Below are 11,156 nucleotides of genomic sequence, written 5' to 3' on the forward strand. Positions count from 1 at the left end.
AACTCACAATCACATACTCAGCGTGAATGAATATTCTCCTTTCAGTTATGCTTAGTTATGTTTGCCAGACACTCTTTAAATATATGTTTCATAATGTCTGTCTGGCCTCCTGGTTCTCAACACCTACTGAGTGTGTGAATGTGTGTGTGGTGCTCTCAGCTGCCCGCCCGCCAACGTGTGTCCCACAGTCTGTACATGGTCACAATGTGGGGTGCTAATAAAGTTTTTATGAGCTGCTTTAATCTGACCGTCTGACCAATCCCAATACCTCGCTGTGACCACACCCCTCCCTGAGGGCTCATTAAAGGGCAGCCCATCACACATAATTGACTGTTAGAAATGAAGCATATGGAAGTACAGTCAGGGCAGCAGGTGAATGGGAACAGAGTGGGTGTGTTGATGTGTCTGCTGCAGTGACTCATTCACATTGTATCATCTCTTTAGCAGATGGCCTGTAAGGAAGTCAACAAGCTCGTGTGTAACAGACGTCGAACAGCCTTTACCTCAGACTTCTGTTTTCATGAAAGCCACTATGTGTAGATTTTATTATGATTTTAGCATCGTTCAATTTATGATAATGAAAGTTTTTGATTGTAGATTGCAAACTGATGCAGTCTGTGTGTTGCTTTCAGCCCATTCTCCAAGGGAGTCTGAGGGTTGGAGTCCTGTATGTACCAGCATGCATTGCTTTCTGCCACATTGTCTTTTTGATACTACCACTGGGAAAGTCACAAATTTAAAATCCTACACATACAGTAGGTTCTTTAAATGATCGGTGTGTAGGATTCAATTGAAGTTGTACTTTGCAACTATTTGAATATGGCTCAGCCTCCCAAGTGTGTACAAGAAACTATGGTGGCCATGCAAAACATGAAAGACCCAATCCAGACCCAGTGTTTGGGTTATCTGTTCTGGGCTACTGTAGAAACATACCGGTTCAACATGGCGGACTCAGTAGAAGAGGTCCCACTCCTTTTGTAGATACAAACAGCTCATTTTAAGGTAATGAAAACACAACTATTCTTGTGATTTTTAGGTGATGATTTGGTGAATCGGCACTTTAAACAGTGACACAAACTGATTGATTGATTGATTCATTGTAATTAATTACTTATTGACTGAGATTGATTGATTGTGACTGTGATTGAGTCAATCATAGTTACAGTATTACCAACAGTATAGATTATAATTAATTCATTGTAAATATTGTTTTCCTTTATTGTTATTATTATTATTTTTAATTCCAAACGCTTGCTTTGGCAATATGTACAGTGTTACGTCATGCCAATAAAGCCATTTGAATTGACAGACGTTAAAGCCAATCAAATTATTTCAAACAGAATGACAATGACAAAAAAAAAAAGTTAAAAATACATATATTTTAAATTTTATATACACCGATCAGCCATAACATTCTGACCACTGGGAAGCCTGCTGATCAGTTTATAAATATAACATATACAGAGAAATATATACATAGAAACATCAGCTCGAGAAGAACATCATAAACAATCTAAATATCTTATAAACAGAGGTACATTACAGAAAACACCTCAACCTCTTTATCCATGAGGTGACTCGGTCCTCAGATGGTGAATCCAATAGTGTTCCCTCCTAGAAGTTAAAACCTCCAAGTTGCCTCCTCTCGGGGGAACTGATACCTTCTTAATCCAAAGATGTTTTAGAGAGGAAGTAGGATGACTTCAACTAAATGTGCTGCTAATGGATCATTTCCAGGAGTTTTCAGTGCTCTACTCTTTTGCACAGCTTTTCAACTTTCATGATCATTTTAAGAGATTAGAGCACATCCAGTTTGCATTATTAGAGCTTGTTTTATGTTTGTGTGTCTTAATTGTGTATGGGCATTGCCTGATGTTGGTCCTGTGTTCATAAAGAATAGATGATCTGAAATATTTAGTTTCTACTCACTTGACTATGTAAGTATTTAGTAAAATATCTTTCTGCATTAACCAGCCTCTCCTTGGATTTATTTCCTGATCTTTGCCAATCTTCTCCTCAAATCTTTTTATCAGATGGTAGTCTTATCCAGATACTCAAAAAGGGCTTCCAGGTCTTGCCAAAGGATTTGCTTGAGTCTGTAAATGAAAATCTAATCTTTTCAAGTTTTATATGGTTCAGGATCTCCTTGAGTCAGCTACTGTGTGAGGGGGGAAGAGCATCCTTCCACCTGAATACAATGACATCTGATAGAGTTGTAAAGGCCAGAACAGGCTGTTTTATTAATGGAAATTGGGTGTCACAAGTGTTGAGACTCTAAATAGAAGCATTCGGGGTTCAGGTTTGAGGTTAATGCCAAAAAGTGTGCTAGATTTTTGACACCGGAAATCAGTTACGTTTGGACAGGACCAAAACATATGAGTATGTTTAGCGGGCAACTTTTTGCACCTATTACAATTATCACTGGTGGCTGGGTACATTTGTCATTGTTTTAATGTACTCTGAAAAGATCTTTCCTGTACATTACAATAAGCCATGCCTAGGACACATAGGACAGGAGTGGACTAGGTCAAGGATATGGTCCCATTGGTTGTTAGATACTGGCCCACCAAGTTCCTGTTCCCAAACCTGCTTCAGATGGGTTGTCAGGTGAGAGTTAAAGGAGTATATTTGCTAATCTTAGTGTTAGGCAGAGATAAATCTATCCACATCAAAATAAAACAAATGCCTCACCAGATTGACCCCTCTCATTCATTTCCTCTCTTTGGCTCTGTCCCCTTATCCCACATGTAGACACTTTTTATGACCAACGGACTGAGCTGAACAATTGAAACTCCACCGCAAAATTGTAGAAACCACATGACATCAGCTCTGGTTGGCTCCAGCACCTCATTCCTCAAGCTGGCTGGCTGGGAACATGTGTCCAAAAGGCAACAGGTAGGAGTGTTACCACATGGGACGACACCGCAGACCACACAAGTGGAAAAAACACAAAAATATAATGTACCCGAGTATTTTAGTGCTTTATGTTAATTTACCTTTAACTTAAAGATAGTTCCCATTCATAACACTGATCCAATTTGATCCCAGGGTTGCTTTTTTGTTGAAAATGTTTAATGGTGAAGTATCTGCACTGAACAACTACCATAAGAGTAACTTGTAATTAGTTACTTTCCATCATTGGTCCTGAAAGGGATAACTGTGTGTAGGAGTCATTTACTGCCAGTGTAGGAAGTTTAAATACGTCTTGGCAGTTTTTAATTAGTCTGTGGGTGTAGTGTGAGTGTGTTTGTGTGTGATGTTAATTAAAAGTGTCCTGTCTCACTGCCTGTTGTCTCATATATAAGAGCAGCAAACTGACAGACTGAAAGAAGACAAGCAGAGGTGACACACTGAGAAGGTAGCTGCTCTCACTCTCTCTCTTACACTCCCTTTGTCGCAACTGTTGATCGCTCAGATTCCATTCAGGCTGAAGATGATGATGAGGATGATGTTGAAAATGTGGCTTCTGTTGCTTGGCCTTGCTGTGACCTACAGTGATGCTGCTGGACCAGGTACGTACTGACACATGTATTTAACTTTGCAAATATTAATTTTAATTAATAAATTGGAAAATAGTATGGCACTTTGTGATACCAAAATTACACACATAATGTGTTTTAATTTTACCCTTTAATGCCTTTCTGATGCCTCTTAGTGTACCTCAGAATGTCTATTAATGCATCTAATAATGTAATATAAGAACAATTTTTCTTGTGATGTCTGTTATATGATCTGGTTAGGTAATTTTTATTGAAATATATTTTATCATATTTGCTGAAACTTTCACTATATCCTGAAAATAGTACATGAGACAATTAATCAGAAAATCAAAAAATCTTGTTCCTCAGACTCTTCCTAGTGCTCCTAATGGCGTTGATAATAATCCACCGGGCTTGGACGAAAACAACCAATCAGAGCTGAGAAAGATTGTTGATTATAGAGTCTCATTCCCAGGTTGTCAATTACAGATGCTTTGGGACCCTGGGAATGATACTCAGAAATCAACTATTTTCCCCAGCTCTGAATGTCAGGATATAGTGAACGTTTCAGCAAATATGACAAAAAGTGATTTTTATAATAGTTACCTGAAGCTTTAAGCAACTATTATGATCTACTAATGCAGATCATCTAATGTCTAATAATGTCTCGTGTTACTCTAATAAAATATTGCAATAAAATTCTGATTCCTCACAATTACTCGATGTGAAATAATGTCCCTAGTATGCCTTATATTATCTTGTAACACACCTAACAGGTCTTAAAATGTCTAATATTAGAGCTATGGTAACATCTAAGGTTTAATATTGTACCCATAATACCTTGGGATGCCTTGCAGTCCAGTTGATATAATAACGTTTTGATGTCATAGAATACACTTATGTTGTCTTATGAATAAAAATGAAAGGATTACTGAAATTACACACATCTCTCTTCAGGCAGCTGTGTGGGTCGCTGTGGTGAGACGTTCACCAGAGGCCAGCAGTGTACCTGTGACTTAAGCTGCCTTCTACATAATGAGTGCTGCCAAGACTTCCAGGCTATTTGCACCACTGGTAAGACACTCACTGTTAGACACATGCAGTGAGATAGAGAACAACTGATAGACCTTTTGATTTATAGTAGGAGAAACACAGGTGTTACCAATAACATTAACAATCTCTGCATTTTGTCATGACACAACATTTACACCTGTGCTTTTACTACAGTGTCAAAATACCCATTGCTTCCTGTGGGCCGGCAGCAAACAGTAAATTTGACACAGCAAAGATATAGTGAAAAGACCAAAGAGGCATGCATACAATAACTGAACATATTATTATTTTTTGTTGTCTTTATAGAGCTTTTTAGCCTCTTTTAGCTTGTTCCATTTTTTCAAAGCATTTTAGCCTTTTAATTATCTTGATGTTTTAGCTTCTATGGACTTTTTAAGCTTATTGTTTTAGTTTCTATGGAACTTTTGAACCTCTCTAAACTCCTCGGTTTACAGCACATTAAGCTTCCCTGATCAACCTGTTTCCAGCAGTCAGTTGCCTTTAGTGAAATAATTCTAATAAAGCCACTAGCACCAATAGTTAGACGGCCAAAGTAGTTAGCTGGTGAACATAATGGAGCCAGATTCACTCCATGGACAGAAACATGGCTGCATGAATGCTAATGTTCCTTCTTATCTACTGAATGTGTAATAGACAATTATTTGCTAACATGTTAGTTTTATAACGCAATGTCAGGTCTGTGTGTAATTCTGCCTCCTAGTGGCCAAAATAGACGAATGCAGCTTTAATTTTCAGACCCTTTTGGAAACAATGTGTGCTCTCTGCTGTGTTGACAATGTTATGGTTTTTCTGGCTGTTCTCAGCTCAGTCCTGTCAGGGTCGTTGTGGTGAGGGATTCCAGCGCGGTCAGCTGTGCGAGTGCGATCCACAGTGCATCCACTACAACACCTGTTGTCATGACTACCAGCTACACTGTGGTAAGGGCCACAACAACACAGTTATACATACATACACACATACTGCCCCGCTGTGACTTCGCAACACATACACAACTGTAGTAGAGTTTGAAGACCTCTAATGAAGCTTGAAGAAGCTTGGGAATGGAGGAAGATGATTTGAATAGCTGGCACTGTTTTAGTGGTATAACACTAAAAACCTTGTCTCTCTGTCCACAGATGCCAGTGTGTCCGTTTCACAGTCCAGGACTTTCCAGTCTCTGAGGGCTGCAGCTTCAGGTTAGCAGCCATCAGTAACAACTAACTAACCAGCAGTAGAGCCTCCATTTCACTGCCATTTGTTATTACTGTACCAGATATATTACTTCTCTCTAAATACAGCAACCAAACCAAAATGTAGCTCCTTGTGGACTTCTCAAACCTGTTTTGCTCACGTAAACTGTCAATATACATGAGCTTTGAGAAGAAAACAATGTTAAATGCAGAGACACTGATGAATATCTTTAATATGCTTAATTTGTGCACAACGCAGGTACTAGGAGGCAACACAAAAGGATCAGACAGGCAGATGCTCAGAATAACAATGTCTTTCAGCTTTACGCTCTTCAGGCAAGCTTAAAGCGTGTTGTAGCTGCTTGTCTTTCAAACATTGTGCAGTGAGAAAGTGTTCAGGCTTTATCATATTGACAGCCTTGCACCTGAGTGATGGGCTTAGAACTAGTTTCCTTATGGCTGCCTGTCAAAGTCTTTCCTGTTCCTTTTGAATACTAACCTGACGTCGGAAAGAGACACGTCTTCATAAACCGGATATCTTTCTCTTTTTGTCATAATTTTCTCCTCAGGAAAACGTAAATCAGAGAAGAGCAGGAAAAGGTCCAACAGTGAGAGCGAGGAATGGTACACAGGTAGATGCTGTTCCAATGCTGAATTTGAGAAAAACTGTATCACTGTATCCAAACAGTCAGTCAGTTTCTGTATAATTTACTGTAATGATTAATGCTATTATATCATGGTCATTTTTATATAGCGAGGCGTTCCTGCCCACAGTACCCTGGGGCTCAGTGCCCAGGTACATTAGGCTCTCTCAACCCACTCCCTGCCAGCTCTTCTGGTCCCACCCCTCCAGTTATACCAATCATTCAACCACAGCATGGTATGGAATATTTCTTTCCTTCTTTTTTTAAAAATGTCAGTGTTATACTAAAAATATATTGTTTTGTCTAATTACATAAGAACTTCTCCATTTCTTTTCCCCCCCTAGGTGTGAGAAACATCCCTGTTGGTCTACTGCCAATGTCCAGCACTTCCTCTCATGGTGGAGCTCCACACTCACCAGCCCCTGGCTCCTCTCTGCCCAGCTACAGTGCTCCGTCTCTGGGCAGCAGTGGTCCCGTCAGTCCCTCTGGTCCTGGAGCTGCTGGTAGAAATTTGAACGTCCACCTGGTCTTGTCACCTGGGGGAGTGGCTCCATCTGGGCCAAGTCAAGGTTAATTAAACCGAGAGTATTTCATTTTGAATGTTGATCTGATTAAATTTATCTTAGAATGTTTGTTTTATTGACTTTTGAATCATTGTAACTATTTTTTAAATGTTCTTACCATTTGTTTTGACACTTATATTTGTGAAACGGTTTTATTTAAAAAGAACCTTTTGTACCCTACATAAGTATATTTTAAAAAATCCTTGCATTTGACCACACAAAAATAAATTTTCTTTGTCCCCAGGTCTCAGTGGCCCAGCAGGCTCCAAGCCCAGACCCAGCACCCTACAGGACATAGCCCAGGCCTTGGGTCTCTCGCTGGTGGAAGCAGGTTCTGAGGGACCAGGGACAGGTAGGATAAGTGGTCCTGTGGATGTATGTGTCCCATTTTGACCAACTTCAGTCTCTTTACATATACAAATGTATTATCACAAATATACATTTATAGTAATGACATCTAAAGAAATGTTGTGAACAGATCAGAATGAACCTCTCCTAACACAATCAGTGTCTCTGTATCAAAATGATACATGAGACTTGCTTGATTCATTAACCCAACAGTAATATTAAAAATGAAACTGGATCCATTTTAACTGAGGGGTTTTGTGTGTGTGTGTGTGTGTGTGTGTGTGTGTGTGTGTAGGACTACTTGCTGATGTCGACCTATGCAGTGACTCTCCCATCAATGGACTGACAGCCCTCAGCAATGGGACCATACTGATATTTAAAGGTCAGTATCAGTGTGTCCCCTTATGGACAAATGTTGAACTGTACATGTATTTAAGTGTGTAATGACTCCGGATATATATATTTAAGATTGTCAGTGTATTTTGTGTCTGAGTGTCCTGTGTAAGCTGTATCAGTTACCTGTGTGTTTCAGGTGATCTGTTCTGGTCAGTGGACCCTGTCAGTCGCTCAGTCGGTCGTCCACAGAGTATCACAGACACTCTGGGTGTCTCCTCTCCCATCGACACTGTCTTCACACGCTGCAACTGCCACGGAAACACCTACATAATCAAAGTATGAATATTACTGTAACCCGTTATTACTGCTGCTAACACTGTGTTACTACACTGCTGCTATTCTACCTCCCTCTGCTTATTTGTCTGTTTAATCTCTAAAGTTGTACTATAGTGAGCAGGGTTACGAGGGTTAATTTAAAATGTATTCCAATACAGTTACTAATTAGCTCAGTGACCTCATCCAAGTATTACAATATTTGATTACTTTCTGTTACTTTTGGGTTACCTAAACATCAAATATGCAAATAAAGAGAAAAATATATCCTCTGATCAGTGTATTAACGATAATGTAATGCTGATTCAGGCAGTAGCCATTAGACACATAAAAGAGATATATAAAAGAAAAGAGGAATACATTCAAATATATATACGTATATACATAAACAGAAAATACATTTTGAGGTGGTCCTCAAGGGCAGGCAGCAGAATTTCAGTGTAGAGATATGGGGATTAGACTGCTAACTGCAAGAACGGACTGGAAGTTAACCAAAATGCTGGTTTTGCTTACACCATCTTTAAGAAATTAATTAATTTGAATTAACATTTTCTAATGATGTGATGATGTTGTTGCATGTGGAGATGACAGTATTGTACTCTGCATGGTTGCTGTAAAGCTCTATAAAAATCTATCTACATTTGAGTATACTGAATACTGTATGTTTATGCCAAGGTGTGTTACAGTGATGGCAATGTGAACACAACATAGAGAAATCACTAGATCACTTCAGAAAGCTCCTTCTGCAATGATGGAGGTCAGAGTGCACTAAGCAGTTATCCTCTTTTGTCACCATCTCTCCTCCTCATCATCCACTCCAGGGAGACCAGTACTGGCGTCTGGATGGGAACATGGTGATGGAGCCGGGCTACCCCAAACCTCTGGTGTCCGAGTTCCCAGGTCTGACAGGAAGCATCAGTGCTGCACTGCCAGTACCAGCCACAAGGAGCAGACCGGAGACTGTGTACTTCTTTAAGAATGGTGAGGAATAACAGGAAGATACAAGCTGCTGAATCCAAAGAGAAGCTGGGAAGGGTTGGTGGAAGAGCCGTTCAATGGCTGGTGTCAGGTGGGGTAGAAGCTGTTGTTTTTGACAACTGAGCCAATTGCTGATGAAGACCATGAGATGCTGTTGAAAGGTCTGGAAAGAGCTAATAGGTGGACCTTTCAAAACAAAACAGCAGTTTTGGGCCTGAACCCGGTGGGTCGTCAGGTCCAATCAGGTTCAGGCAGAGAATCAAAGCTCTGCTATGTGTCTTCTTTGTAGTGCTGTTTGAGTTTATGATGATATGACCAACAGTAGCTCTCCCTGTCTGTCCTCTAGGAGACATCATGCAGAGGTTCACCTTCCCATCAGGCAGCGTTCCACCCTGCAGCAAGACATCAAGAAGCTCCTTTCAGAAGCGTTTCGCTCGCCAGGCCGGTTGGTATCCAAACAAAGCATTTTCCCGGAAATGTTGTTGTTGTTGACTGTTCCGTTAAAAAAACAACAACATGTATGTTAGGTTAACTCTTCAGTCAGTTTGCTTGACCAAGACAATGGCTTAGATCTGGATTGGTCAAATGCAGACAATGAATTTCCCTATGGGGGTCAATAAAGGACTTTAGGGGTGGGGCGGGGCTTACGAGCATGATATATGACATCACAAATAGTTTGGAAGTCAGTAGAAACTTAAAGCCTTGAATTTTAGGTACAAGTAGGAGTTGACTTTTTAAGGATTATGATGTGGAAATTGTAGTTTTTTGCAGAACAAACCCCACATCAGACACACATTACTGTTCCAAGCAGACTGTTGTATATATGTCTCAATGCATGCCTGGAGGGGGTCTTTACATTGTTGCATTAAATGAATCAAATAACAATCAAAGTGAGCTTCTTCTAAATGTACTTTGAATGCTGTTGTTCTTGTCACATCCAGAAGTTCTTCTCAGTGGTGAAATCAACATCAAAGTGTCTCTGAAGGGATTCCCCACCCCAGTCACCTCTGCTCTGTCCATGCCCAGCCTTCAGACGGGTGACCGATACGAGCACTACGTCTTCTCTGGACGTAAGAACCACCCAGTGCATTCTCTTTTTTCTCATTACAGAACAATAGGATTGGAGGCTGAAAGAAGTTGTGTAATTTGTAGTTTACCATGTTGACTGCGAACCAAATATACACTGTATTTCTCTTGTATTTCTCTATGTTTCTTCTGTGCATTTTCTGTAATCAGTCTGGTTGAGTGTCTGAGCTGAGGCCATATTCTCTGTCTTCTCTGCAGCTCTCTTCTTCAGTATCCAGATTTCAGGCAACCTACCTTCCCTGGCCAAACCTGACCCGTCTGCAGTCTTCGCACCCCTACCCATCACCAGCCCTGCTGTTGTCGTGGCAACCAACTCTGCCAACATGGCAGCTCAGAATGCTAAGCCTCCCAACCCAGGCCCAGCCAACTCCATCAGAGTTTGGCTGCGTTGTCCATAAGAACATCCTGAAAAGGTTCTTTTCTGGTATTTTCTGCATTTCTACTTGGTAAATATGTCTACTGGACACAGAGTAGCAATTTACTAGTTTAATAATATGTTGATAAAATGATTTTTTATTCTCGGGAAGTGAATCTTTCTTAAAATGTCAACTAAATGCCATAAAACCTCAAACTTTCCAAATGCTAGAGAGCAGAAGAGGTAGCTTTTACTGGAGTAAGAACCTTCCTTTCATTTTCCATGGCTGTGTAGTCGGTAGAATTTATACATTTTGAAGAATGGGGCATTTATAATGTGGCTTGATTGTTTTAGCACTACAGTAATTGTGTCCCACAGCTACATCCTGTTTCATTTAAAATTTTGTTTTGAAGATGGAAGCATGACAGCATTGTACTGGTCATTTAAAGCCTTATGGTAGCCATCTTAACCCATTCAAATATGTTACAAACACAAAAAAAGTATTGTAATAGTGGAGTTCTATTCTAAATGCACTCATGAATCATTAGAAATATATATAAAAAATACATTAAAATACGTTACTATATATTCTTTAATGTTAATTCCAATGGATAATAATGCTTTCTCATGGCTGACTGAGGCAAGGAGCATACATCCAATCAAATGAGTTTTTGCATTTTTACATCCTAGAAAGTTATACACATTGAATGGACAGAGGATCTGAAGGGGTTAAGTGTGATTGCTGATTGGCCCTTTCTGTCCACTACCACTCACTGACCTTTAAAAAAAAC

The 11,156-nt window shown here is 39.9% G+C and overlaps 1 protein-coding gene across 1 annotated transcript; it reads left to right on the forward strand.

Annotated features, from left to right (window-relative positions):
• Window positions 1–3,443: 3,443 nt before the first annotated feature.
• prg4a (proteoglycan 4a) lies at window positions 3,444–11,093 on the forward strand. The gene is made up of 14 exons (XM_051401059.1): window positions 3,444–3,512; window positions 4,437–4,553; window positions 5,357–5,470; window positions 5,669–5,728; window positions 6,292–6,354; window positions 6,477–6,602; window positions 6,711–6,935; window positions 7,174–7,281; window positions 7,573–7,659; window positions 7,810–7,949; window positions 8,768–8,927; window positions 9,271–9,369; window positions 9,866–9,994; window positions 10,209–11,093. Exons 1-14 carry the CDS (start codon window positions 3,446–3,448, stop codon window positions 10,406–10,408), a joined length of 1,695 nt encoding a protein of 564 aa, XP_051257019.1. The 5' UTR covers window positions 3,444–3,445; the 3' UTR covers window positions 10,409–11,093.
• Window positions 11,094–11,156: the final 63 nt, after the last annotated feature.

Source organism: Dicentrarchus labrax, unplaced genomic scaffold, assembly GCF_905237075.1.
Source record: "Dicentrarchus labrax unplaced genomic scaffold, dlabrax2021, whole genome shotgun sequence".
Taxonomy (NCBI): domain Eukaryota; kingdom Metazoa; phylum Chordata; class Actinopteri; family Moronidae; genus Dicentrarchus; species Dicentrarchus labrax.

Excerpts from the sequence above, each read along its gene's own strand:
- prg4a (XM_051401059.1), top strand. The coding sequence starts at position 3,446 with ATGATGTTGAAAATGTGGCTTCTGTTGCTTGGCCTTGCTGTGACCTAC. Across the intron at positions 3,513-4,436 it reads CAGTGATGCTGCTGGACCAG|GCAGCTGTGTGGGTCGCTGT; the intron begins GTACGTACTGAC and ends ATCTCTCTTCAG. Across the intron at positions 7,660-7,809 it reads GACCATACTGATATTTAAAG|GTGATCTGTTCTGGTCAGTG; the intron begins GTCAGTATCAGT and ends TGTGTGTTTCAG.